The sequence below is a fragment of the Apus apus genome, chromosome 13 (genome assembly GCF_020740795.1).
Source record: "Apus apus isolate bApuApu2 chromosome 13, bApuApu2.pri.cur, whole genome shotgun sequence".
NCBI lineage: Eukaryota > Metazoa > Chordata > Aves > Apodiformes > Apodidae > Apus > Apus apus.
This window is the reverse complement of record NC_067294.1, coordinates 18,874,753-18,901,337: the sequence shown is the minus strand read 5'-3', so window position 1 is coordinate 18,901,337 and position 26,585 is coordinate 18,874,753. Positions and strand designations below refer to the sequence as shown.

Below are 26,585 nucleotides of genomic sequence, written 5' to 3'. Positions count from 1 at the left end.
TTTCACCTCTGGTTCAACCTATCAACAGCCAGCAAGCCCAGCAGCATCTCACAGCTCACTCTCCAACCCTACTGAGGCCTGGGAATCAGTGCAGTGTGATTGGCAGTGCTGGAGACAGAGGTACACAAAACCCACCTGTACCTGCCCCCAGGCTCCTGCAGGTGACTATGAAGCAGTCAGCTTCTGAGCTCAGCTGAAGATACAGTGGTCACTGTGCCCAGCCTGGAGAAGACCAAAGCTGACTGTCTTCTCCCTGCATGGCCCAGAGACCCCACAGTGGAGATGCACAGCCAAAGGTATTTATGTCTGTGGATGTCAACCTGGTGCCACTGCCACTGTGTGGGGTGAAGCTCACTAGACACCACAGCTCCTCAGGCCTTGAAGGACACATCTGAACAGAACCATCATCCCTCCTGGAAGAGCTGTGAGCTGGATTACACTCAGCACAACTCCTCCCTTCTCCCAGTGCTCCTTTGTTTTGTCAGGGAGCAGTAGGAAAAACCATGTGGAAGTGCATTCTGCTGAGCTCCTGTGCTCTCACTTCCCAATGCAGGATCAGCTGGAAAGGATATAGGATGAACAGCATCTTCCAGATCTCCCAGATTTGCCCTTCAGACATGAAGGACAGAAAGCAGATGCTGTGGTCCTCCACGTTTCCCACGTGTGTGAAGTGAGAGCAGCCCTTCTACACCACACACCCTTGTGCTGTAGGGTGGTTGTTTCTGCCACTGGCTTCTTGGCTGCACTGTTAAGTTCATCTTGCCAGTGTTGCCCATAGGAAATGTGGGGGAAGCCCCATATGATGAATCAGTCACAGCTCCTGTAGTGGTGTAGCTGTAGCCTTGGGAAGCCCCAGCCATTCCAGTCTTTCCATGCTGGGGAGGGCCCAACCCCTGAAGCCTGGAAAAGTGTATGAATCACTGTTTCTCTCTAAGCAACGATGTCGTGCCAAAAGCATGGATCTCGAGGCTATTTCTTTTGGGAAGAACTTGAATCCAAATCAAGACTTTTCAAATCAGATAAATTTCTAAGTACAGTACGAGTTACCTGAGCTCCTGAAATACTCAGCTGGAATGGTTGGCTCTTTTTTTCCTAAAGAAGGATGCATGTGGTAGTTATCATGTGTCTTCAGGAGACAGACTGTTCTAACCAAAGTAATTCCAGCCTTGTGAAGAAACAGTCTACCTTCAAACCAGGCTGCTGTGATAGCTGATGAACAGAGGGGAAGCTCAGTGTTGGATTCCATTAAGGTTTTATGTGCCATGCAAACCAGATCTATTTATTTCATATAATCTGAAAGCTTCAATTCCTTCCTTGCAGATGATAAAATTATTTCCTTTTCTGAGGAGTCACAAGATACCAATTGCTAAAACCAGATGGGAATTGAATGGGTGTGTATGGCAGTGCAGCAAAGTGTTAACCTAAAAGAAGTGATTTGACTGTTCCTCTGCCAGAAAAACCAGTTCTGTATTACCAGGAACCCAAGGGACCCGAGTGCCTTCCACACAGTGCAGTAATTTCTGCTTGAGGAGATATATGGATGTTCACTCTTCTTGGGTGTTTTTATCATTAAATCATAGCCTGAAGAGAAGAAATCCTGATGCTTGAAGTGCTGGTTTAGAGTTTCTGGACTCCAGAAGGCAATAGTTAGTTATTGAGGAATGCAGAAGCATTTGAAATGAACTTAGTATTTCCCATCAAATGGCTTTTCCAATAATATGGACAATTCTTGGGGAAGCCTGATGATGGTTAAACAGACCTTACATTTGCCTGCCTGCAAACTAGCAAAATGCTGAAATGTTTCACATCTTCATTGTTGCAATGAGACAGGAGATCTGCTGCTGTGGATTGTGAAAGATGCAATTATACAGATGCAGAGGACAAACGAGAGGAGGTTTGACCTGCATGTCTGAACTCTGTAATGTGGGAGCCAGCCTTGCACCCCCAGCCATGCCATGAGTCTGAGACATGAATATGGAGGAGATCAATAGGTCCTGCTGCACATAACCTCTTCAGGTGCCTTGGAGATCAAACAAGAGCCACCTGAGCATCGTGAGCCAAGAACAATAAGTATCCATGTGCTGTTCCCACTTTTCTGCTCTGATAAGAGTCAGCAGGACCTCGGGGGTCTTCTGCCACTGGGGCCAGCTTACAGTCCTTGTGTGGTATTACCAGCCTTTCCAATATCAGCTTCAGAAAACAGTACTTTGGAGTGTTCTTGTTCTCTACCTGTCACCATCCTGCAATCAGCTTCCTGGAGGGGATTTCATTGTTTGCAGCTGCCCACAAGCAGAAGAAGGAGATCTTTCCTGTAGATGTTGCCACTGGCACTCTGAAGCAAAAAGAGTAGTGGGATTCTCAAATGATTAATTCTCCTAAAGTGGCTCATACTGGATTTGTTACAGATAATGCCTGTATTGGCACCTGGCCTTTTATTATTATTTTTAACAGGCTTCTCAGAAGAGCGTTCCTCCTGGTCTTTTAAATGCTGGGGAGCAAATTGTTTGCCTGTAAGCCCACCTCCTCCAAGCCTTTTTAATACACTTCAGCTAGCTCTTGGACAATGCATTTTCTTCACCAGGGAAGAGCCCAGAACAGAAATTGTTGCTGCTCCAGAAATTATGTCTTTTTTTATAATTGTGTGCTTGCATAATTTTGTCCTTAATTTGAAGTAAATTCTACACATGGTAGTGTCAAAGGAAACCTGAAGATGATACAATCTGTGCTCTTACCCTGACTCTGCAAATAGCCCATCTGAAAGTTAAATTGGAGATGTCTGATCTGACTCAGATATTCTACAAATTTTCAGCATAAACCCAAGAAATGGCCTGAGCCACAGGCATACAGAATTGCCTCAACAGCCCCAGTAAATTAAAAAGCCCAAGGATTTTGTTGACAGGATGAATTTATTGACCCTTCTCCAGATCATTTTTCTCAGTGAGGCCTTATAAGTTGTGCTGGTTCCTCAGCATAACTGTTGGGAAGTGGTGAGTCTGAGCAGAGCGAACTGAGAGCCTGCAGAGGGGATGCTCACAAGCAAGTCTCAAAACCTTGAGCTGGGCTGGGACACAGAAGAGCAGTGACCAGATGGTTGTGTCCAGCTACATGCAGCATCTGGGATGGCTGACAGCCTCTGGTCTTGGGCCTACCTTCATCCTGGAGCCCACTGGGTTCTTGGCACAACTTGGAGCAGTCTGAAGCTGCTCCAATCTGGTAGTGCTGGGAGCCATGCCCCACAAGATTGTGTTAACCTAGGCACTAGCCTGTGTGGCAGCAAAATCACTCTTTTCCCCAGGTAGGTCTTGGCACATGTTATCTGCAGTTGGGATCTTCCCAGGCAAACAAAGAGCCAAAGCCAAGTCTCCTCACTGCACAGTCCTTCCCTGCCCACTGACAGGGGCTTTGTGACTCCTTCATGTGGTTGATGTAATCAGAGTGGCTAGTACCCTGGGCCAGGGTCTTCTTAAATTACATGGCATCAGAAGACTTAAAGAGCTTTATAGAGCAACACGCCCACATCATGTTGGACCAGTTGTGCTTGCAAGAGTCAGACTGAAGGATTTACAGATGCTGACAGATAAACAGACACGCTGGGTTTGGGGTGGCAGCACTGCATTATGTGAGAGAGTGAGGTCAGAGGCCTGGAGGAACTCAAACAAAAGTGAAAGTCAAGGAGAGAATAGAAACCAAAGCAAAGGAAAAGAGATAAATTCATTTTTAAACACAGGTGTAGGCAGATCTCCAGCTTACAATATTATGTTTACTTCCTAGAAGTCCGTTTGCTTACCTCCTCTGTGTACATTGTCTCCTATACATTTTCCCACAAAAAGGGAAAGATCATTCTGAAGGGTCAGTCACATTGCCAGCTCCCCCGTGCTTTTCCAGGGCACCATCCAGGGGGGTGAACATCAGCCATAGTCCTCCATGCAGCACAACCTGCTCAGCTCCCCTGTGGTCTCAGGAGCTGCACCATCCCTCTCGCTGACTCTGCTGGTTTGCTCAGCACAAGCTGCACACTGCAGATCCACAGGCATGTCACTTTGCCATGGGTATTTGAGCAGTTCTGTGTGGAAGTGTTGCAACGTCCTTGGAAGAGAAGAGCTGAGCTAGGTGTGAAAACCTCCACATCCTATTCCAAATCTCCTGAACCAGACTGGACCCATTTGTTGAGTTTTGCATGCTGTTTATCTTGGGGTGATGAGATCAGGTACCTTTTTGGGCTCAAGGGGCCTGTCTACGCAACCTCTTCAACGTGTCCTTTTTAACAGACCCTTGAGACCCATCAGAGCGTGGAAGCTGATTCTGCAACAGCAAGGCTCAGTGAAGTCAATGGTGCAGATGCTGCTGAGCTCCCTTGGCTCAGTCAGAGCTGCACTGTTGTCTTCACTGAACCCAGAAGTGAGTGATCCTGTGGTTTGAACTCCACTATACAGCAAACATGCCATTATTAGCTGCTCTGGATAAGGCCTCTGCATTTATTCTGGTTGCTTTTCTTTCCATCAGCAATTTTTTGGAGCCCAGCCTTTTGTGGGTCTCCAGAGCTGAACATCTAGGACTGATCAGGAGACAATGACAGAACTGTCGTGTTCTTCAGCCCTTCACACAAATAAGGAACATGCTTGAAACATTTCTTCAATTGCTTATATCAGTGCATTGTGTCCTTCTGCTACAGCTTCTCCTTAGCCCATTATTTTGAAGCACCTGCATGTTCACATCCTTCTGTACCATGGATTGCATTATGAGAGCTACCAAATTTGACATACTTTAATGAAGATCTGAGGAAGCAAAGGAAATGAGCCAATCCTTGCAAGACTTAAATCAACAGCTGGGCAGAAAAAGTTTTGGTTCCAGCAGGAGCATTATGATAATTATGTTATTAATTAATAGTAGCTAGTAATAATTAACAAAAATTATTGCTGTGCCCTGATACAGCACCAAAGGTCAAAGTTTCTCAGTGTTCATAAGTGCTCTGCAAACAACATAGAAATGGGTCATTCAAACCATTCTGGTTTGTACTTTTTGAGATGCATCATGTGGCTGATCATCTTACTGCATTTTTTATACCATATAAATATTTAACTGCGATTCATCCTGAACCCAAGAGCAAAACTTTGTGGTTGTTTTCAAAATGGAGTAAAAAAAAAATCTTAAGGAATTGCTCAAAACATAAGGAATTGGTTATCTTCCAGCAACAGCAGAATCTGGACAGAAAAATTCCTGACCAGTTTTATCAAGGGTATTTGCAAGTAGCAAATTTTCAGATGTGGCAGGTTTTTTCAATTTTCATGCACCTGGTTACACAGAGAGGGTTGAAGTCAAGCAAGAACAATATTGGGGGTTCTCCTCACAGGCTAGAGAAGGGACAAGGTGCTGTCTGCAAGAGGTTGGTGCTTCCTCAAGACTGTTCCTACAGACACAGCTTTGTTCACTTCCCTTGGCCTTTGAGAAGAGACATGTTGGCCCTTTGTGACACCAGTGAGTGGACCAGAAAGTCCAAAGGTAGCATTTGCAGGAATAGTTCACCATCTGTGTAGCTCCTGCAAGAGCTTTCAAAAGTAGGAGGGACTCCATTTTGTTGGGATACTTAGCCAAAACCTCTTCACAAAGACCACCTCATGGCTCTCAACCTTTTCTCTCAGACATGTCCCTCAGGCTATATGCTTGGCCACTGAGGAGGAGCTGCCCAGAAGCCCTTACTGCAGGCAGCAGATCCTGCAATGGTCCTTTCCACTTCTTTTCCTGTCCAGACTGGGAGATTCATGGGCCATGTATGCCAGAAATTTCTTCCTAAAGTCACATGGAGCCATAGTAATAAATATCAAATCATCTTCACCAGCCTGGATGTATGAGACAGCTAAAAAAGAAGGAACCATAGGCCCTCTGTGTTTTCCAAGGCCACTGTTGCTGCCAGCAGCCTCGCTTATGAGGAATCTGGACCCAGGGACACCAGAGTGGCACATGTATCTTGACCACTTGTTTGCTAGCTTGTGAGGTGACAGAAGGGGCTCGTGTTCATGAAGGCTTCTTTTCTGTCCCTTTTCCAACTGCTGATTCACTTGTAACTAAAGATAAAAAACCTTAGCTGTCCTAGACACAGAGAAGATAGTTATCTACTGGCTTCTGTTTAGAAGGCTATGCTCCCCACCCGCGCTAGGCTGACTGCAGAGATCTGAAGATGGGCTGTATGGTAGCTCTCATGGCATCAAAGCTTCTTTGACACTTTTCTGTTTTGCTTTTTCACCTTTCTCTGGGTTTTTAATTCCTTACAGCAGTTTCCATGCAATTTTCAGTCTTTCCTTAATAGCATGCAGCTTCAGTCACACTGAAGTTCCAGCCTTTGCTGATCTCTTGCAAATGTGCACCTGGGATATTTTAGCTCTTTTTTGAGGTGGGTAGGACATTCGCTTCATTCAGCAGCACTTTGAGGACCTTTTGTGTGCTCACAACGTACATGAAATCTCCAATCCCAAGCAAATGGGCAGCATGTTGCAAGCTAAACTGGATATGCATGAAGACTCGATGAGTAAGTTCTTGATGCTATCAGTGGTGATGAATAAACTTCACAAAGGATGGAGAAGACACCTTCTATTGTGGATACCTTGTTCAAACCCCAGTGCAATCTCTTAAAGGTTTCTTGAAAGTCATGGTTCCCTGGGGCTGTCCTTGTGAGTCAGCATCACCCAGCTGCCTCAGATTTGTGCTCTTTGCCCACAGGGCATCTTCACTCCACTTCCCAGCACCAGCTTCCTCTGCTTCATGACAGGGAAGGTCACCAGGCCTCATGTCTGATGGTAAACCCTTTGTCTGGGCTTCCTTGGGAGCTGGCTGGGCTCCCTGCTATTGGAACGTTACTGGTGTGTCTCCCTTTCCTGTGCTCCAAGATGAATGTCCAAGAATTGAGAATAGGGGCTGAATTTTTCCAAGATATTTGTCTGACCAGGGAGTCAAATTTCCAATTTCCACAGTGACTTGGATACTGAGAAACTGAAGTGTATGACTGGAGAGGTCAAGGAGGCCTCACACAGAGCCGTGCCCTTAAGTTGCCCCTGAGCAGGTCAGGGTGCACAAACAGCCCAGCACACTCCCACATGGAGGTGTTAGCCCAGGCCCCAAAACCACATACTGTGTAGCGCAGAAAACAGGTTTGAGGGTGCACCAGCTTTTTTGCTCAGTGTAGACCTACCAAAACTGCAGTGAAAACCAGCAGAAAGTAAAGCGCCAAAGTCATGTAAGTCATGTAAGGCCTTCCAGATCTTTCTTCTGTGAAGGAGACAGCAGGTGGAATGTTCCCTGGACATGGGGCACCCTGCCTTGGAGAACTGGGAATTTTAGGGAAAAGATGGACAGGTTTGGAGCTGGGTAGGTGTTGAGGTGGAGGACAGCAGATGGGATGGAGAGATTAGGCAGCCTTTTATTGGCTACGTCTTCTCCTTGGATCATTCTGGATTCAGAGGAATATCTGTAGGCATCCAGCACTGTGGCTCAGCCTACCTCTGGAGTACCAGAGGGTTGTCCCACAGGTGGATGGCCTCCTTTAGGAGCCTGTGGCTGTGGTGTATCAGCAAATAACTCAGCCTTCCCCTCTTTTCTGGTTTGAGGGAGAATTAATGCAGTCTTCCAGGCACTGGGGGAATGGCACCAGCCATGTCCATCACCACAGCTGGGAGATTTCACACCTTGTCCTGCCTTGTGCCCAGCTCCCTGGTGTCTCCTCACATCCTTCCACAGAGCTCAGCTGAATCTCACCTCTCCCATTGAGAGAGGAGCCCCCCAGCTGGGAGAAGGCTGTATCCTGGCAGGCCTGACCGTGGGCTGGTGTACCCCTGGTCTGGTGTACCCCTGGTCTGGTGTACCCCCCTGAAGGGGCTGTGAGAGCCACTGATACTCCCTCATGTCGTGATTCCCGCCTGCTGACTCAGCTCAGTGTACATCCAGGATGAGGGAGAACTATTAAAAATCAAGATTTTCTGGTCATGATGAATAGGGAAGACTTCTGTAATTTCTACTTTTGCCCCCAAGGGTTGATGAAAAAAACTGTTTATCTTCCTTAAGCAAGTAGAGAAGCAGGAATGAATCTACCTGCTTGAATTTATTTTTTCTACTTGAGTTGCATATCTGCAACATGCCACCTGGGCACAAGTCTGTCAAGAACAACCAGTGCTGCCGTAGCCCTTGAGCACCAGCATAGAACTCATCTGCCAGCAAGCTTTGGAACAGCAAAGCTTTGGTCATCTTAAACATCAAAGCCATCCCTTCCACAGCCCCTTGGCTGTGTCACAGACTGGGAGCAGGTGTGAACCAACCTTTGGGAGGCACAAGAGGGTCAGATCTACAGCACCCACATGGGGCTGGCACTGAGCACCTGGGACCTGAACCTGCCTTGCTCCACCCCACCATATGTGCAGGCTAGGACCAGTCTGACACTGTGCCAAGGCCACTCTGGCTGTTTGCTATCCTCTGCAGTGAACAGCAGGAAACCAAGCCACTGACCTCAGGCTCAGGCCTCTGGTCCATGTCCTTTTTGTTGAGGTGTATTTCAGTCCCTTTTTTGTTGAGCACCTGGGGCTTGCCAAACACTGATGGATTATGAGATGTTGTGGGTGGCACCGGGGCATGAGGAAGGTCTGATGTGTACCAGGCACAGAACCTACACTTACCCTGGGAAGCTGGAGAACAGATGTTAAGATGCTCCAGGGATAAAACCCTCCTGAGCTCAGAGGAGGGAGAGGTCTGTTGGGAAGCAAGTTGTGGGACAGGCAGGTAGGAGCTGGGACTTCAGGAATAACTTCAGGGATAACTTTAAAGGACTATCCAAGGAGGCCAGAAGAAAAGATGAAGTGAAGGAGAGAGATAAGTGCCTGGGGGAGGAGGGTTTGACCACCTTCAACTGAGCTCTGGTTGCTTCCTAGGTTCACGTGCAGCTGTGGTAGGTCACAACGCCTGGTGTGCAGGTGCTGCTGTCCCACCTGTGGTTCAGCAGCCCCCAGTACACCCCTGCCCACATCCCTGTGATCCCCAAACCTAGCTAAGCCTGATCCAGAGAGTTTCCTCACCATGCCTGGTAGCCCTGGTCTGCAGGGTGCCAACCCTGCCCCTGCAGCATCACACAAACATGTAATTGGTGCCCTGTGAGCTGGCACATCCCAGCTCATCACCTTGGTTGGAGTAGCCTGAGAGAGCCTCATTGTTGGGCAGCATGTGAGACCTGTTGGGTTCAGCTTTCTTCTCTGTCCCTTCCTCTCTGTTAACACAGAGACTCTGCACATGCTTTCTCTCTAATCTCAATGTAACCCTCTTCCCTGGACCATCCTGTGGAGACTCCTGTGATGATAACAGGAAGGTGCTTGCCCTGCACAGCGCTCACTGTCGCCTGAGCAGTTCCTTACTGCTCTGTGGTGCCTCTTGCCAGTCTTGTCTAGATAGCAGCTCCAAGGAGAGTCTCTGAAAGTAGCATCCAGCCCATCTCGATCGTGCTGCCAGCTGGTACTTCTAGCAGGTGAGAAGGAAGGAGGCAGGCAGATGAGGAAAGGAGGGGTTTGGCTGGCTGCTTCAAGATCCAGGCCAAAACCAGAGCTAGAATGCTGATGTTGCAGGTGCCTGGTTAAAGCAAAGTGAAGAGTAAATACACACGTGAAGCCTTTATTTTTTCCATTCATCACAATGCACTTTTTATTTCTGACCTTAGCCTCAAGAATGGTGCCAGACGTGTTCTGTGATTTCTCCCCTTTTCCCCTCCAGATGTCCAAATGGATTCTTCGGACAGAGATGTTTGGAGAAACTGCCTTTGCGATTGTACATGCCAGATCCTAAGCAAAGTATGTTTGAAGACAAAAAATGCGCCACACTGCTTAAAACCTCCTGGGCACAGCGGTGGATGTAGAGTGGTCTAGTCAGGGATGGTTCTTGGTGTCAGCTTTGGGCTAGGGCTTAGGGATGCAGGTAAGGGAGAAGGCTGAAAGCAGATGGCTAGGAGTCACAGAAGGGATCAGAAGGGGCCTCAGATGTGTCTGTTTGGGTGTCATGTTGCTATCTTGTTTCTCTCTTTCTGGTTTTCTTTTTTCTGGTAGGTGTCCGATCGAATTCACAGGAGACCGATGTCAGCATTTCGCAATGGTCAGCTTCTCCAGTATGTCTCTTTCTACTTCTCTCTCTCCCTGGTTATTGTTGCTCTGTGTTGTGTCCTTAAAGCAGGTTCTTCTGTTCTCCAAGAGCCCTCTTCCTGTCTTGTGCACTCCCAGCTCTGCTTGGCTGTAAGAGGAGCTGTGATCATGTCCAAGAGGAGAACTGGGGCTCTTGTTGTCTCCCCATTTGTTAGAATGGGTTCTGCTTTCATTTCTGATTGAACTGAATGTTGCTTGCTCTTTTCATGCAAAATGCAAATAAGGCACAAGGGTATGTGGTGTGCTGTGTGAGAACAGTCTGTGTGACAAGCTGTCTCTGCTGCTGTTGCTGTCTCAAGATGGACTGTGTCATGCAGTGCAAGAGCTGTACATTTCCCATGACCCTTGCGGGGGTGTGTGAGTCTCTCTGTACCAACTGAGGAAAACACAGCACAGGCTCTAATGAAATGTCCCCTCAGGTGAGGTTGTGTTTCTGTTTCCAGAAGCTAAGCCAAACATCAGTTGCTGTTCAGGTGAGATGGTTGGAGGCTGGCTTGGGGTCAGATCCTGGAGCGTGCCCAGGGGGCTGGACAGGCCTGGAGTCCCAGAAGTCATGCTGGTGGCTGCTATCTCAGGGTTTCCCACACCTCATGCCACTCAGGATGCGAACTAAACCTGCTGACTGGGCATCTCAGACTATATCCCTCCTGGGCACAGAGGTGTTTGTCACTTCTGGGGACTTGGACAGCCTTGCATATGGGGTTGTGTCTAGCTACAGTGACCTATCCTTTACCCTCATAGTGGGTGTAAATACCCCAGAGCCCTTGCACTTAGTGCTTCCCAGTTCCTGGTTCAAATTTCTGCAGGCTCTAAGTCTCCAGAAATACCTCACTTACAGACATCATTAGCTCATTGTGTTCAAGGCAGATAGTTTTTCTGTGTCCATATTCAGACAGTGTCCCTGCAGTGTGATCAGTGTGATCAGTGGGATCCTTGTTCAGGGTAAGGACTGACCTTGAAGAAGCTGCAGTTACAGCACAAGAAATCAGCCACAGTGACCCTCTGTGTGACCCATCCTCCCTCCATGCTGGCCCTTTGGACCACCACAAATAGTGGGTTTAAAAAAAGGCTTTTTAAAAAGAGCCACAGAAGAGGCTTTAATTAGTGGGAACCAGAAATGTCTCTCCATGAGGACTCCTTGATTGCCAGTGCCCCCTCTCCCAGGGAGCTGTAAGAAGTCCTGCAGTCTTCATCCTGAGCTGGCAATTGCAGGAGTCTCATTAGCACATGCTAATACCTGGCAAGTGCTCACATTAGGCTCCCCTTCTACAGAGAATGCAGACAAGATGCAGATGAGCTTTGTGAAGCTCTTGGGACAGTTTGATGTTTTTACATTGCCTTTTGTTCCAAATTGGCTTCCAGAGTTGAAACCTCCATTGCTTTATTCTTTCAGAATAAAACATCCAAGTAAGCTCTTTTTAAAATAACAAAACTAAATGTTCTGTTTTGATCTTTACCTTGATGCGAAAGGGTTTCCTTTCTGCTTTAGCCCACGGCTGCAGGCAGCAGTGGGATGCTCACCTGATTAAGCTGCTTTGTAGCATGGTTCATGAAGTGGTTTCCAACAGGCTTAAACATTATTGCTACCAAGCTGCAAAACCAAAACAGGGGTGAAAATGAGTTTTCTGTAAGGAAAATGCCTTTTGAGAACATTAATGGCAAGAATAAACAATGTGTGTTTTTTTCCCCAGCCTGTAGAATTCAGCTCTTTATGAGAATGAATTTTGTTTTCTTTTTACTCATGCGTTAGAAGAACAACACCGATCTTAAACCCACACATGGACATTTCCTTACCTCAATTCTGCTTTTAACCACAGAATAGTAAGGTAAAAACAGCTTAACGATCCAGGTTACCTGTCTGAACTTGGATAAAAATCATCTAAGAAGATGATTCATGTGTGTTTATAGGTGTTTTCACTTTCAGGTCACAGCTGGGTAACATACATAGCAACACTGCAGAAAAGCACGTATTGAACTTTCTGTTCTACTGAATAGGAAAGGCATTTCACTTGAGCCTGCACTGTGAAAACTGCTTACTTACTGCTTCAATCAATAATTAGAGCACAGTAGGAGTTTCTGTAGCTCTGTAATTCACTCAGTACTTCATCCCATATGGGTTCTGACAGGTCAAAAGCTGAAACAGATTAAACGAGGTTCAGGCATTTCCACTGGAAATAAAATAGCTCTGTCCTGATTCATGTTTTGAGAGCATTGCCAGTGCTTGACAGATACTTAAACAGGAAATAATGACACCTACACTGGTGTTGTTTTAAATGCATTTGGGGTATTTTAGGTCTTCAGGCCCAGATCAGGCCTTCTGATTCTTTAACATAAATATTAAACATAATAATATTACTTTTAGTAGGTATATCCCAGGGCTGTATGAGAGTCTCTGCAGGGAGAAATACATTTAAGATGCTGTTCTGAAAAGTTATGGCAGATACTTTGTAAATTTGAGCCAGAGAGGAAGGTGCTGCAGCATCCCAGGGTCATGCCAGATGTTGTATATCGTCTTTCTAGGAGCAGCTTCCTATCTCACCCATTTAAACCCTTATTCAGATTTTGCTCAGGTAAAATCCCCCATATTCTCTAGGAGTTCAGGCTATCTTTATCTATTTGACAGGTAGCTCTGGAGACTGGCCAAAATACCTGCTAGCCCACCACGATTATGAAGGGGAAAAATCAGGTGTCTTTAGATTGGTTTTCTCACATGTGATGCTTCTCTGTGTTGCTGTTACAACCATATGACCAAGTTCCTACTGCCAGATGTTGTGGGTATATACCCTCCTGCTTGAAAATTAAGAGGAACTGTTGAAGATGGAGGTGTTTTCCATATCATGCTGATGTTGCTGCTATTTTCTAACAGATTGGTACAGAGGAACTCACTAGGAATTCTATTATTGGGCAAGCTCAGAGATCTCCAGGCTCAGCCGTTTTTTTGAGTGAGTAGCATTTGCTTTAGGTAGGAATTTGCAACTGCAGAAATCAAGCAAGTATCTCTGGGGTTAATTCCTATCTGCTTAGAAGTTTACATTTGATTTCGCTTGCGTTGTGATGCAAATGTGATGGGAAATGTGTTGAGCTACTGGAGGCAAAAGTCGAAGGTGCTGAGCCTGCTGCTCCCCTGGGGCAGTGGCTGCAGGGTGCAACCAGACCCTGTTACCTTGGCCAAGCAAGGAGCCACCATGTGAACAGAGCTGTGGGACCTGCCTGGGGCAGATCTCTCAGCCTACCTTTGTGCTAAGCACAGAATCACAGAATCACAGAACCACCAAGGCTGGAAAAGACCTTTAAGATCATCAAGTCCAGCCTATGACCTAACACCACCACGTCAGCCAGATCATGGCACTAAGTGCCACATCCAGCCTTTCCTGGAACACATCCAGGGGTGGTGCCTCCACCTCTTCCCTGGGCAGTCCATTCTAATGTCTGATCACCCTCTCCATGAGGAAGTGCTTCTTAATGTCCAACCTAAACCTCCCCTGGAGCAGCTTCAGGCCAGGCCCTCTTGTACTGTCACTGGTTACCTGGGAGAAGAGCCCAGACCCCACCTGACTGAACCTCCCTTCAGGTGGTTGTAGAGAGTGAGAAGGTCTCCCCCCTGAGTCTCCTCCAGACCAAACAACCCCAGCTCCCTCAGCCTCTCCCTATAAGACTTCCCCTCTAGTCCCTTTACCAGCCTTGCTGCTCTCCTCTGGACCTGCTCCAGCACCTCAAGATCGTTTTTGCAGTGAGGGGCCCAGAGCTGCACACAGGACTTGAGGTGGGGGCTCACCAGTGCCAAGTACAGGGAGAGAATCATATCCCTGCTCCTGCTGGGCACACTACTCCTGATACAAGCCAGGATGCCAGTGGGAAAACCTGCCTTAGTCCAAGCCGCCCTGATGGTCCATTTTCCAGCAGCCTCACACCATGAGGAGGTCTAAGGTAGCAGGTTTCTCCTGCCCAGCAGAGGCTGTGTATGCATAGACAGTTGGCTGCCATCAGCCAGCAGATGGACACTGGCCTGTTAAGTGGCAGCAACACGGATAAGGGAGGGCCTTGAAGCCACTGGCACAGTAATCCCACATACACCAAGTGTTGGCAGAGTCTCCCAGGGAAACTTCAAAGCTCTGTCCTGTTCATCATAGGTCAGTTTTAGGACAGGATGGCAGATGGCTTTCCCACTGTCATCAAACCTGAAAACCTCCCAGAAGAGAGGAGGAAAGAGAGATGTCAGAGCAAACAACTGCAGGTTCACTGAGATTGAAATAGTTGAAAGGTACATATCTGTGAAGAAAAAGATGTCCTGACTTTAGATGTGCTGACTGAAGCCTGGTTAGATCCCTTTGGTCTATGTGCAGTTTCACTGAGCTCAGTTCCATGCTGTGCACGCTCCTCCATCCACATGTAAGTAATTGGTTGATAGGTCAAAGTTAGTTCATGTTGTCTAGGCTTCAACTAACCTGTAATAAGAAAGCCTTACAGAGGCTGTACCATGTCGCTGAGGGCATTAAAGAAACATTTAAGGCAGTTTTAATTTAAGACTGAAGGAGAATAATGGCAGTGAACAGAGGGGACAGTGATTGTCTGCAAATTATAAAACAGAGGAATTCCCTGGTAGATGAGAATGCAGAGAATCATTTCCATGAGAGATGAGTCACTAAATCATCTTACTAAAAAGTTTTTCATATCAAAGTCTTCATATTTGTAAGTCTTTTTAGGATTATAATTGCAGATATAATTAATGCATTATACTGCATTGTACATATGGTAAAGTCAAATCATCTGCTAGGTTCAGGAGTTAGAACTTGCAGTTATGATGTAACTCTGATGAAACCAGAGGACTGTGAGATCCTAACTTCAAAATGTGACCTAGGGAAGGAATCCTCCCTGACCCTGGTCACAGGGAATGCAATATGCTAGGAAGTAGTAACCAGCTGTACTGGCAGTCTGGGTTCATGTCATGAACTCATCTTCTGACTCCTGTGCTCCCTGTCCCCGTCTTTGCAGCAATAGGGCAGCCAGACCCTCAGTATTTTTTTCAGAAGGCTTTTAGACATCTGTGTTAGAGGTTTAAGTCCAAATTCATACCCCAGACTCTCTTCATAGCCACTGCAGAGGGTTCAACACTCAAGGGTGAGGATTTGGCTACTTGAGGTCCCATGCTGCCATCAGGATGAGATGTCTCATCCTCCAGAGGTGCTGAGGGTGATGAATACAAACTCCTTGGTTTAGCTGTCGGATGTCTCTCCTGGAAAGACCCTGGTGCAGGTACATGCAGAGTCACGGGTGTCTCTGGCTGTGGCATAGTGAGAACACAAGTTTAACACATCAACCTGTTGATCCACCGCCTGAATAAATCCATAGCATGAGTGCCTGGGGACCATTTTGCCTTTGCAGCCAAATCTTCATCTCTGCTGGCACACATGGGTGGGAAGTTCAGCAAGATCACAGAAGAGTCAGAAAGTTTTTCTACTCTGAGAGCTTCAAGTGGGTACTGGAGAATCACCCAATTGACAGCTGTCCCCTGGGTCCAACTCCATAGGCACAATTGTATCTTGCAGCTCTTTCCAGAAGGCAGAAACATGTTCAAAATCATTCTTCCTTTTAAGAAACTTTTTTTTTTTCTTTTTTTTTTTTTAAATAAAACACTGGCACCTGTATTTAATAGCTGCCTGTTCTACATCAGATCGAGATCTAGCTCTATCTTCTCTCTTCTACAAGAAACTTTTCAGGTCTTTGTAAAACCCTGCTGGAAGTTTACTAAGAGATTGCCAGGCATTGGGCTGGCTGGACATAAAGGTTTTGTAAAGCATGTTGGCAACTATTTCACTCCTGGTGGGGCTGAGATACTGAAAGTTAAACATTGTGAGTGGGACCATTTATAACTTGCCTATGTCTGCACATTTGTATTCTTTCCACTTGTGATTTATGGAACAATTTAGAAATCTGGAATGAAGTTTTCTGTTTATGCTTGTCTTTTGTCTGTGGAATCTGAAATTTCATCTTTGAAATTTCATCAACTTTGCTATTTATTCATCTCCCAAAATAATTGTCACTGATCTGGAGAACAAATGTCATGCCATTCATTTTCTTGTGTAGTGAAACATCTTCATTTTCTACTTTGTGACCTAATTAAAGTTGAAGTCCATAGCCTGCCTGTAAACATCCTAGAACATAACTGACACTGATACACAATGTCATCTAGTATATTCTCAATTTTAACCCCATATTTCATTCGTGGTTTCTTTACAAATTGAATTTTAATTCATACTTGGAGTCTTCCTACTGATCAGCTTTGAAAGCAGAGATCAGCATTTTCTGCTACCCACTGGAGGAGCAAGCTTTCTCTTCAATTTGGGGCTTCCCCAAAAGTCTGTGTTTCAGGCATCAAATCTCAAAGGGGCAAAAGACAGCTGCTCTTGTTGCGTGCTACTCAGGATAGTCATCTGGAAACATGGAAGAGAAGAGCTGAGAAATCAGTCTTCAGCCACAGACTACCTAGAGAATTCTGCTTGCATTGGACACTGATATGAAAGCATCTTCTGAGTTCCCAGCTTGCTCTGTCTCCCAGAACTCCTCCCTAGCTGGAGCCCTGAAAAGTTTAGGGTGATGGGTGTGGCTCCTGATGGATTTGCTGTGTGGCAGGACATTTTCCTTGCATGAGCATTGCAGATTCCTTCCAACTACAGTTGATGACCATGGGTATTTCCGAGATGGGAATCCCTCTTTCTTCTTGAGCATCCACCACACCATCACTGGGTGTGATCTGTGTTGATGATCTCAGCAGCACAATTCCTTCCCTGTCGTAACACATGTCCTGTAGATTTGATGTCTGGGTCTTCCCATCAGTCATTCTTTCCAAGGAAATTACTTTCATAGACCTTTTCCATCCAGAAAAGCATAAACTGTTTCTACTTGCAGTGTCTGCATCAGGGTCTCTGGGCTGGAAACAGAATCACGTTCCCCTAGTGACATACAAACTGGCTCCAATGCTGCCAATTAAGCCCTCATGGGTACAGAGCAGTTTAGGTTTATTGGGTGAGAGTATTATTTTTCTGAGGGATGGTCCCACTCATTCTGAAGCCACCAGGCTGCAGCCAGAGGACTGGTATGTCCAGAGGACCCTGACATGTACGGTGACCCTCATGACAGGTGAGTTTTGGAACCTTGCTTGTCACACTGAGGTGAAGCATCCCTTTAAGGAGGTGGATAAATGTACCACTTCAAGCTCTTCTGGGGAGGTCTAGAGCTGAATTTCAGCTTCTCTATTCACTTCAATTCACTTGCTCAGCACTAGTTTCCTACCTGTTGATTGGGATTTGGAAATGATAAGCAGAAGAATACTTTTTTTGTTGTTGTTACTTACTTTTATGTTTCCTCCTCTGCCTCTTAATCATTTGAACCCTAAACCAGTATTTAGCAGCATTTTAAATTCTACAAGCATTCTGCAGCTTTCTTTCAATGACATGATAACTGTTGACCACTTAATGACAGGGTGGTGGCTGTGGTGTGGCTGGGTAATTACAGGGCATTTGTGGTTTATCATAACAGGGTTATGCCTCTCCCCTGGACAGCAGCACAGGTTATGCTTTAGGATCTTCTAAAGTTAATTGCATGCTAAGCCACTTGCTTATTAGCAGCTCATTAATACTCTGTTACGTATCTGGACTCCTGAGGCCTAACAAAGTATTTTTTTTACAGTCCTGGACAAGCCACCTGGCTGTGCAGTTTATGGGAAGTTTGCAGAATTTCTGTACTTGGAGGTCCCACATACTGCTCAGCCCTTAACACAAGCACAGTGTCTTCTGTCCCCAGCAGCCCAGGAATGTCTTGTCTTGCTCCCTGCACACCCTGGGGGAAGCCTGGACCAAGGTGCTGCAAGTATTACTCTTGTCAGTATTATTTTTTATCAACAGTCTGTCTTGCTGGTCCTCAGATGTTCATCGTCCCCCTTGTTTCATGCCTTGGAGCCTGCTCTGTGACCCAGAGAGCCCTCTGGGCAGCTCAGGCATGTTTGTGGGGATAATGCATGCAGTAACAAAACATCTTAATGATGTTCTTGGGCAGCCTGAAGTCCATGTGAGCACAGGCCCAGTTTTCACAGCTGTTTGCTAAAGCTTTTATCCTCCTTAATCATCCTATACATCTACAATTCAGTGAGAGCCATCTTGTCTTGGGGTGTTATTCCTATATGGCTGTTCTAGATTAAATGGTTTTGTCTGTTCATCTTTTAAAACAGGTAAAATACATTATAGAGAAAAACAGTCAGATCAAGTGTGGATCAAGTACATGTAGGACTTTGCCTTCCATCCAACGATGAGAAAAAATATACCCCAAAACTTGTGACAGTGGGTCCACAGAGTACTCACACTGCTGGTAGCACCTAAATCCCACTGGATTCTTTCTTTCAGTCCACTTCAGCTGAATGTCATCCTCTGGGGGACTTGAGCCCAAGGTCAGTGCATCACATGGCTCTTCAGCAAGCTGAGTGGTATCACAGTATCACTCTGCTTGGAAAAGACCTTCAAGATCATCGAGTCCAACCACTACCCTAACTCTGCCACATCCACCACTAAACCCTGTCCCCTGGCACCACATCTGTCTTTTTAGATGTCTCCAGGGATGGTGGCTCAACCACCTCCTCAGACAGCCTGGATTACCCTGTCCAACTCCTGCCCCAGAACAGGACAACTCCAAAGTTCACACCATGTCCCTGAGGACATTGTCCAAGTGCTTCTTGAATATTGTCAGGCTTGGAGCCATTCCTGCTTCCCTGGGGAGCCCATTCCAGTGCTCCACCAGCCTCTGGGTGAAGAATCTCTTCCTAATGTCCAACCTAAACCTCCCCCTGCACATCTTCCTACCATTCTGGGCGATGGGTTCCAACCTGAATCCCATGCAGATGTGCTGCAGCTGAGATGAAGAGTGGGAAAATGAAACCTCTTTGTTATCTCTTCCATATATTTTCCCTTTTTCCCTTCCTCAGCTCTCCCGTGCTCTCTGCCTCTCTCTGTTGGCCAGCCTTCTGCCATACATACAGTGCTAGGTATTTGAACATTTCCAGCCTACTCATCCAGTTTCCTTTGGAACCAACACAGAGGAGCCCAGCTTAGCATTTAAGTACAAGAAATCATATAGATGTTGCAAAGTGTTTAATTAAAGAGGTGAGTAGATACTGTTTCCTTCAAACTGAAAGCTGCGTTAGGAGAAGTAGGTTCTGTCTGAAGTTCAACATTTTCAGAAAGGTTCAGCAGGTACCTTTGGAATGAGATTTTCCAAAAAATGTCCTCACTTCAGATAGCTTGAGGAGTCCCAGAGCAGTTCAGGGTGCTCAGCCCTAGCTCCTTGCCATGACCAGGGGGCATGTGTGGAGTTCAGAAAGAAGATTAATGATGTGAGAAAAATAATAAATACACCCATTTCCTCACTCAGCCTACAGCTGCCATCTCAGTGCTGTCTCATGGCAATTTATTTGCATGTTAACCTCTGGATATTTCTCTTCCAATGGAGCTTGTCCCATGGGATTTGTAGAGTACTGCAGCACTTTCTCAGCACTCCTGGCATGTATCAGTTTGTCTCTACAGAGCCCAAAGGCTCCCTCTGCCACAGGCCTGAGATCCATCTCCCCACTGCAACCACCTCTATCAGCATGGAGTGAATCACCATCTGGAGGAGCTGGAGGACTTACCAAGGCCTCATTCTTCCCTCTGTACAGTTAATGGCCACAAAGCAGACTGTTGCTCAAAGGTTTCTAGGCATCCCCAGCATCCCAAGCTGCCAGACTGCCAGTCAAACAGGGAGGGTGAGTAAAATGCAGGTTGACTGAGCTGTTGCAGGACACAGTGCAGGTGCTACATATCATGCTGAGCATCTTCTCCACCCAGCAGAAAATATAACACAAAGCTTTTAAAGATGTACTTTTCCTGATCAACCTCTTCAGAAAAGCAAAGGAGACATCTTTCAAACATGGTGTGCAGTCAGGAATATCTTTTTTCTAAGACCAAAATGAATTGTTGTCTCTAGGATAGATTTTGATTTCTGAAATGTGTTTGCTCCCAAGTGATGTGTTGCTGGTATAAAATAGGCAGCATGTGGTAAGCCATGTTTGTGAAGATGATGTCCCTCAGCTGAATGCAGAATTATTACATTTTGAAGTAATGTTTTTTTCCCAGAGATGGGGTCATCTCATTAGCCTCTGGATGTGCTGAATAATTTTGAAGTGTCTTCTTTAGAGAAGGGACAAACCTCCCATATCCCAGCAGAGTCGTGAAGTGTCTCCTCCTTCACCGTCCTGGCACAGAAGACAGTATTTGCCCAGACTGGGAGTAACTCCTGAGCAGGGGAAGGGGAGAGTGTCTTCCTATTCAATGTGTTCAGTTATGTCTGTAGCCTGGAACAATGATAGAGAGTTATTGAGTAGCCATGGACATCAGAGGCAGGAGCACAGACTGCAGTGAGGCTTCCTCTCTCTGCAGAGCTCCTGGTGTGTTTTCAGGCATAGGCAGGCACATACATTCCAGCTGCTGCATGGTTGCATGGTTTCTCTCCAGCTCAGGAACCTAAAGCTAAGATCTGATGAGCTAGCTGGCTGCATCTGCTCCATGGGCTTTGGAAGCCAAAAGAAACTCCTCTTTTGATGTGAGAGGGACAGTGGGAAGGCTGAAGTTCCTCAAGTACTGCACACCACTTCTTTTTTCAAAAAAGATGAACATGTTTTGAATTGCAGCCATTTGTAGCTGTAGATTCTGCAGCATAATCCTGAAACAGGGAGGAAAATGTGGCAGTATAGGCAGTGAGCAGCTATCAAATGGACCAGTAGCCTAGATAGATGGGTGAAATGTAACATATCCCTACAAGCATTTGTTACAGTGTCAGGTGAAGTAGTGTGTGTGATGGTAGGATGCCTTAGGAACAGTTCAAGGCTAGGTGTGATAACCAGCAGGTTTAGGATGAATGTGTTCTGTCCAGTTCTCTGCTGCCCACCACATTGTGTCCCTGTCACTGCAGCTTGCACAAAATTAATGTGAAATGTGAAGCAGAGAGCAGCCAGGTTTTGTGTCCTTTAAATTATATAAAACAATTTCAAAAACCCAATCCCACCCAGCTCCCAGCCCCCAACCCTCCCCCCAGCCAGCATTGATTTGAAGAGAAGAACCTGCTTTAGAAAACGTTTCCATGTTCCATAGCAATTAGTGCTGATTCCCCCCCTGCCTAAATTTTGAGCAGCATTACAAAGGAAACTAAGTATTTCTGTGCAGCAAAAATCAGTTCCTATGGAAATATAGTAAATAAATCTGGATGTCTCTGAGCTGCAAATTATCTTGTGTGTGTGGGGATCGGGAGTTCACTTTTGTGTACAATGATAAGGATGGAGAACTTTAACGTTTATGTAAGAAAAGCTGCCTTTTGGTGAGGCCTGTACCAGGAAGATGACTAAAATCCAGTATATCTGTTTTGGATAACTGTGTTGTTGATTCATTAGGTAAACTACTTTGCTCAGCAATATCTCTGCAAGATGAACTACAATCTTACTTGGTATGAATATGAATCTAAAAGCGGATGCTTCAATTTATGCTTTTTTTTCAGCATGCTTGATGCTTCCAAAACAATGCAGAACCACAGCAGAAGTGAAATTTGAAAGATCACAGAGTTGAGGGAAGCTGTCAGTGCAATTTGTACTTTTAAATCTGCAAGAGATTCATTGCCCTGCCCAGGCAACTGATCACTTGCAGTATCAGTGGTTCAGCTGCAGATGTGCACTGCCGAGAGCAGCTTGCCCAGCTGACCCAGCACCCAGCAGTCCCAGCAGGGCTGTGATGCCCTGCAGCCCTGGGCAGCCTGTGGGAGCAGGGTGGTGCACGGGCCCCAGGCAGAGAGGGGCATGTGAAACCATGCAGGGCATCTTGTGCCTGTAGAAAGGGAATTCATGGTTTTCACCAGGTTCATGCAGTCACTATGTGTTTTGACCTGCCAGGAGTTGTTTCAGAACAAGTGTACTTTTTTTTTTTTTTTTTTTTCCTTCTGCCTAAACCATGAATTCCATATCAGGTACTAACAAACATGACTCATCTCAAAAGAATTCATAATTAACAAAAAGAATTCATAATTAATTTCCACTGCAATTTGTTTGGGTCTTTCTTTACATAAGATATAAGCTCTGGTGGGAATTTGAAATGCTCTGAAGCGTACACTGTCTTCTGTGCAAGTGCTGCTGAGCCTACAGAAAAGCTAACCTGCTGTAACTGCACAGTGTGTGTGTTTGTATTTTAGAGATCTCTGACAGACCTGTTTTTCTTTTTCTCTTTCTCTTGTCTTTTTTCTGCATTGGCAGAGCATCTTGGATTTGAATTAAAGGGTATGGAACAACCATTCATTTACTAATCAGAAGCCATTAAGAGCTGCCCACATTATATTTATGGCTTTAATGGGATGATTAAAAAATCAGCTGTTCTGTTCTCTTCCCTGGCACCAAGATAGATGTTTGGATTGAAAAAAAAACAACAAACCAACCAACAAAACTAAATCAAAACAAAATCTAAATGTAAACCTGTGAACGTGTATTTTTAGCAGCACTTTTTTCTTTGTTTCAAGCAGCAGCCTGGTGTGTGTGGTGTGACTGGGATGTTACAATTGCCATATGTCTCCTCATTCAACATGCTTTTAGTCTGTTTAATTGAAAAGCTGGAGTTTGTGTCCATCCAAAGGGCTACCAACAGGCACCACCTGGGAATGGGCAGGCATTCCAGGAATGGGAGACAAGTTTTAGGAAGATCAGGGCTCATAGAAATTGCCACCGTAGATGCACTAACCTCCACTGAATCCTACGAAGGGTCAGGATGATATTTGCCATTCCTCCTCCCAAAGGTTAGCAGCTGATTTCGGTTCTGACTGGGAGGAAATTGTTCCAAGAAAACTGGCATGAGACAAGTTAGTCTAGAAAACAGTGAGCCTGGGGAAGTCAGTAGTCTCCCAGGAGAGTGGAGGGTGTATTGCTCGGTATCATGAGGGCACACTTGAAGTTTGGAAAAACACTGCAGTAACTTAAATGCTTTTTAAAATATCCCCTTTGGGCAATTACCTGCTCATACCTGCCCAGTTGCTCATAATCATATTATTTTTCTTCCATTCTTCTCAGTCTGTATTTAGAAATGTATCAAGCATCTCCTGAGGAAGCACCTGGGAAATCAAATCGTTGAGGCTTGGTTCCCCTTGAGTGTACAGGCCAACTGTGGAGAGTGCTTGGTCAGATGAGAGCAGAGAGATTTATCTTTATCACTTAAAAATGTTCACCTGGCAATGTCAGCCAGAGCAGATCTTGACATGAAGATGCTTCAATTTCATTTGCTAGAGGTATGGAGACACCAGTCTTTCACTTTTGGATCCTAAATTGTCTTCTCAAATCCCTGAGGTGGAGGGACATGCACTAGCTGAAGCTAGAGCAACTTGCCTCCTCTGGTTTTTGCCTGCCTGATCTATCAGGATTGGTGTGTATCCCCCAGCAGTTCTTCCCTGCTGCAGAAAATGTGTGCATTTTGTGGTCAGGTGTTTCAGAGAAAGTGGTGCTGCTAATGCTAATACACTTAAATCAACTTTAAAATTGAGGATTTTTGACATCCCTTTTTTTGTTGACCTTTTGTCCTTTTCCTCATCCATTCTCAATGTCACCACAGAAGCGCACACATCCTGTTCCCTGTCTGCGGTCGTCTCTTCCTTGTCATTCGTCTCTCACTGTCATGCCTTGCTGTGACACCCCAGGCTGGACTGTGATTCTCTCGGCATTATGTGGCACCACATGGTTTGTTCATAGTGTTTGCTGATGTAGAGTGATGCTGCTGCTGCTGAAGACGTGGTTGTAGAGCATAGAGACACAAATGGACAAGTCCTGCTGCGGAACCTTACCTCTCTACTACAAAATTGTAGTGTGCATTCTCTTCTTTTCTTTCTGTCACTGTGGAGATGGTTTTGTGCAACACAAAGATACTGGGTTTTTGAGCATCACCTTTAATGGCATTTAGCCATGCTAAATAACTGTCAGTGGGTCATTTAATTTTTAGTTTTGCAGCAGTGATGCACAGCCTCACACTTCACTGCTTCGCACAGCAGAGCTCTCAGCCCAAGGCAGAGAGGATAAATCTGCATTTCGGGTGAACTGGAACATTCCCCGTGCAGTTCAGGTGGAGGTTCAGGACAGTTAGACATGCCAGAGTCAGGGTCCCATACTGACTTGATCACCAGAACAGAGGCTGTGGTTTGAGCCTTGGTTGAAACATCGTGTCATGTAAGTAATAGGTAAAAAAAAAAAAGCCATTGTTTTGATGGCTTTGCTCTTTCTCCCCCCTCCATTACTCAAAGGAAATGATTTATGCTTGGGGGAAAAAAAAAAAAACACAACACCCAACAAAAACCCGCCCCCCAAAAGTCTTTGTAGCAAAAAATATAGCTGGTTAAGAATCTTTGAAAGAATTGGCTTGATGGCTGGGTCCATGGTGAAAACTGACCTTCCCCCAAACCTTGTTTTTTTGGTAAAATAAGTTTTTTGCTGGGTAGTATCAAAATTCTTGCCCAGTACCATCCATAACCAGGACATGATCCTAGCTGGTTTGCCTGATTCTACTAAAATCTCTGGAAGTCCAGTCTGAAGAAAAGAGTTGTACAGCTGGAATCCAGGTCCCAGAGCTGTGCAAGGCAAAGAAAACTTGTCTGCCATGATTTCTGATGCCTGGAAAAGGACAGTTGTTCAAGGAGAACATGTTACTGAAGGAGGTGTTTTGCTCCAGAGTGAGTTCTTTCCCCGTGCCAGCTCCATCTGGTTCCTAGTAGTAAAACCCAAGGAGGTTTTGTAAGGTTGGCCACTTCCAGCGTCCCGGTGGGCAGGTCCCAGCCCTGCAAGCTCTGGCTCCCTGGAGGTGCAGCTACCTGGCACAAGGACTTTCAGCATAAGGGAGACCCATGACCTGTCACTCCTTGTCCACACCACCCTGGGGTGGAGTCTGGAAGAGTCTCAGCTGCGCACCTGTCTAGTGAGTGGGGGACATCACCTTCCCAGCAGCTTCACACTGAGTGCCTCCCGCAGCCAAAGGCCCGTGCACAAACAAAACCAATGGAAGTGCATTTCTTGAACCTGTAGCTTTGCAGCACAGGTGTAAAGCAAGTTCTGCTGGTTATGTTTTGCATCTTCTTGCCAGGGCTCCAATTCTCAACCCTTGTTTAGCAAGTCTCTCTTAATTCCCATTTTGAGAGCGAGAAAGACATAAATATTTTTCCTGGAACTTTTTTTTTTTTTCAAAAAATGTTTTTTCCTCCCTAAAAGGACAAACTGAAATTGGTCTAAACATTCAATTATCTGGAGTGTTTCATTGCTACTCCCTTGCTTTGTTTTGTGGGACCAGACCATTTTCTTTTCTGGTTTTATATTTCATTTCTTGGGAGCACTGGGGAGATCACACAGCCCATTCAAGCTATTCAGTGTGGCACAGTGAACCATGCTGAGCACAGCAACCATGGCATGAGTTTTATTGCCTAATCTATATGAAAAAATGTTTCAATTCATATTAAAGGAGGCGCAAACCGAAATAACTTCAACATTAACACATAGGATGAGGGCACGAGGGCATAACTCATAGGTGCTGAAGTCAAATGCTCGTGGCAGCTGCACACTGAACCTGTCTCTCAGTCATCCAGCTGGAGAGCCAGACTGCCCCTGCCGATCTCAGTGGAGATTGCTGGATGTCAGAGAGCATCTGCTCTGATGTAGCCACAGAGGAAGAGGTGTCCTTGCCATGCAATTGCTGCCTAGATGTAGTTCAGTCACACTGCAGGTCACAGCCTGGCACTTCCTTGGAGCTTTGGTTAATGTCAATGAATTACCTGACTTCCAGCGGGGTTTGGGTTTTGATGCCAGTGACTAACTTTTCTGGTTTTAAAGGTGGTCCCTGACAAATGGTCATCTTTGGGAGAAGCAGCAGCATGCTGCTTGAATTTTGTGTCTGCATCTGAGTTACCTGGGGCAATGGAATTAGTTAAAAGGTTTCATTAAAAATCCATAACTGTAATTGGTCACTGTATTTTAATTCCTCCACTCCCTTTCCTTTGTCTAATGCGCTTTCACTTCTCCATCCTCATTCTGCCTTTTGACTGGTTTAGGATGTCCCTTTCAGCACCTACATGCTTTGGGGCCTGCTGGTGGGTGGTCTCTAGCCCCCCGCTGAGCTCCAGGGCATGCAGCCACTGCAGGGAAGGGCATCCTGAGCCCGTCAGAGCAGAGGGTCTGTGATGAGAGCATCACAGGGCATGTGTGCTCGTGGTGAGTGGGGTGTGCTGGGGACTTCCTTGGCAGGTTGCTATGTTACCAAGAAAGGGGATATCTGCTGGATGGGAGAGGGGAGTCATGGGGCTTTTTGAGACCAGTCACCAAGTTACACTGCGGGAACAAAAGAAGAA

The 26,585-nt window shown here is 45.9% G+C and overlaps 1 protein-coding gene across 2 annotated transcripts in view; it reads left to right on the top strand.

Moving 5' to 3' along the window:
• NRG2 (neuregulin 2) overlaps positions 1 to 26,585 on the top strand; it is a 175,583-nt gene that overhangs the window by 139,789 nt on the left and 9,209 nt on the right. For both annotated transcript variants that reach the window (XM_051630890.1, XM_051630889.1), the window contains 2 exons: positions 10,068 to 10,126; positions 22,477 to 22,500. In XM_051630890.1, coding sequence (XP_051486850.1) covers positions 10,068 to 10,126; positions 22,477 to 22,500 — 83 coding nt within the window. The remainder of the gene's footprint in view (positions 1 to 10,067; positions 10,127 to 22,476; positions 22,501 to 26,585) is intronic.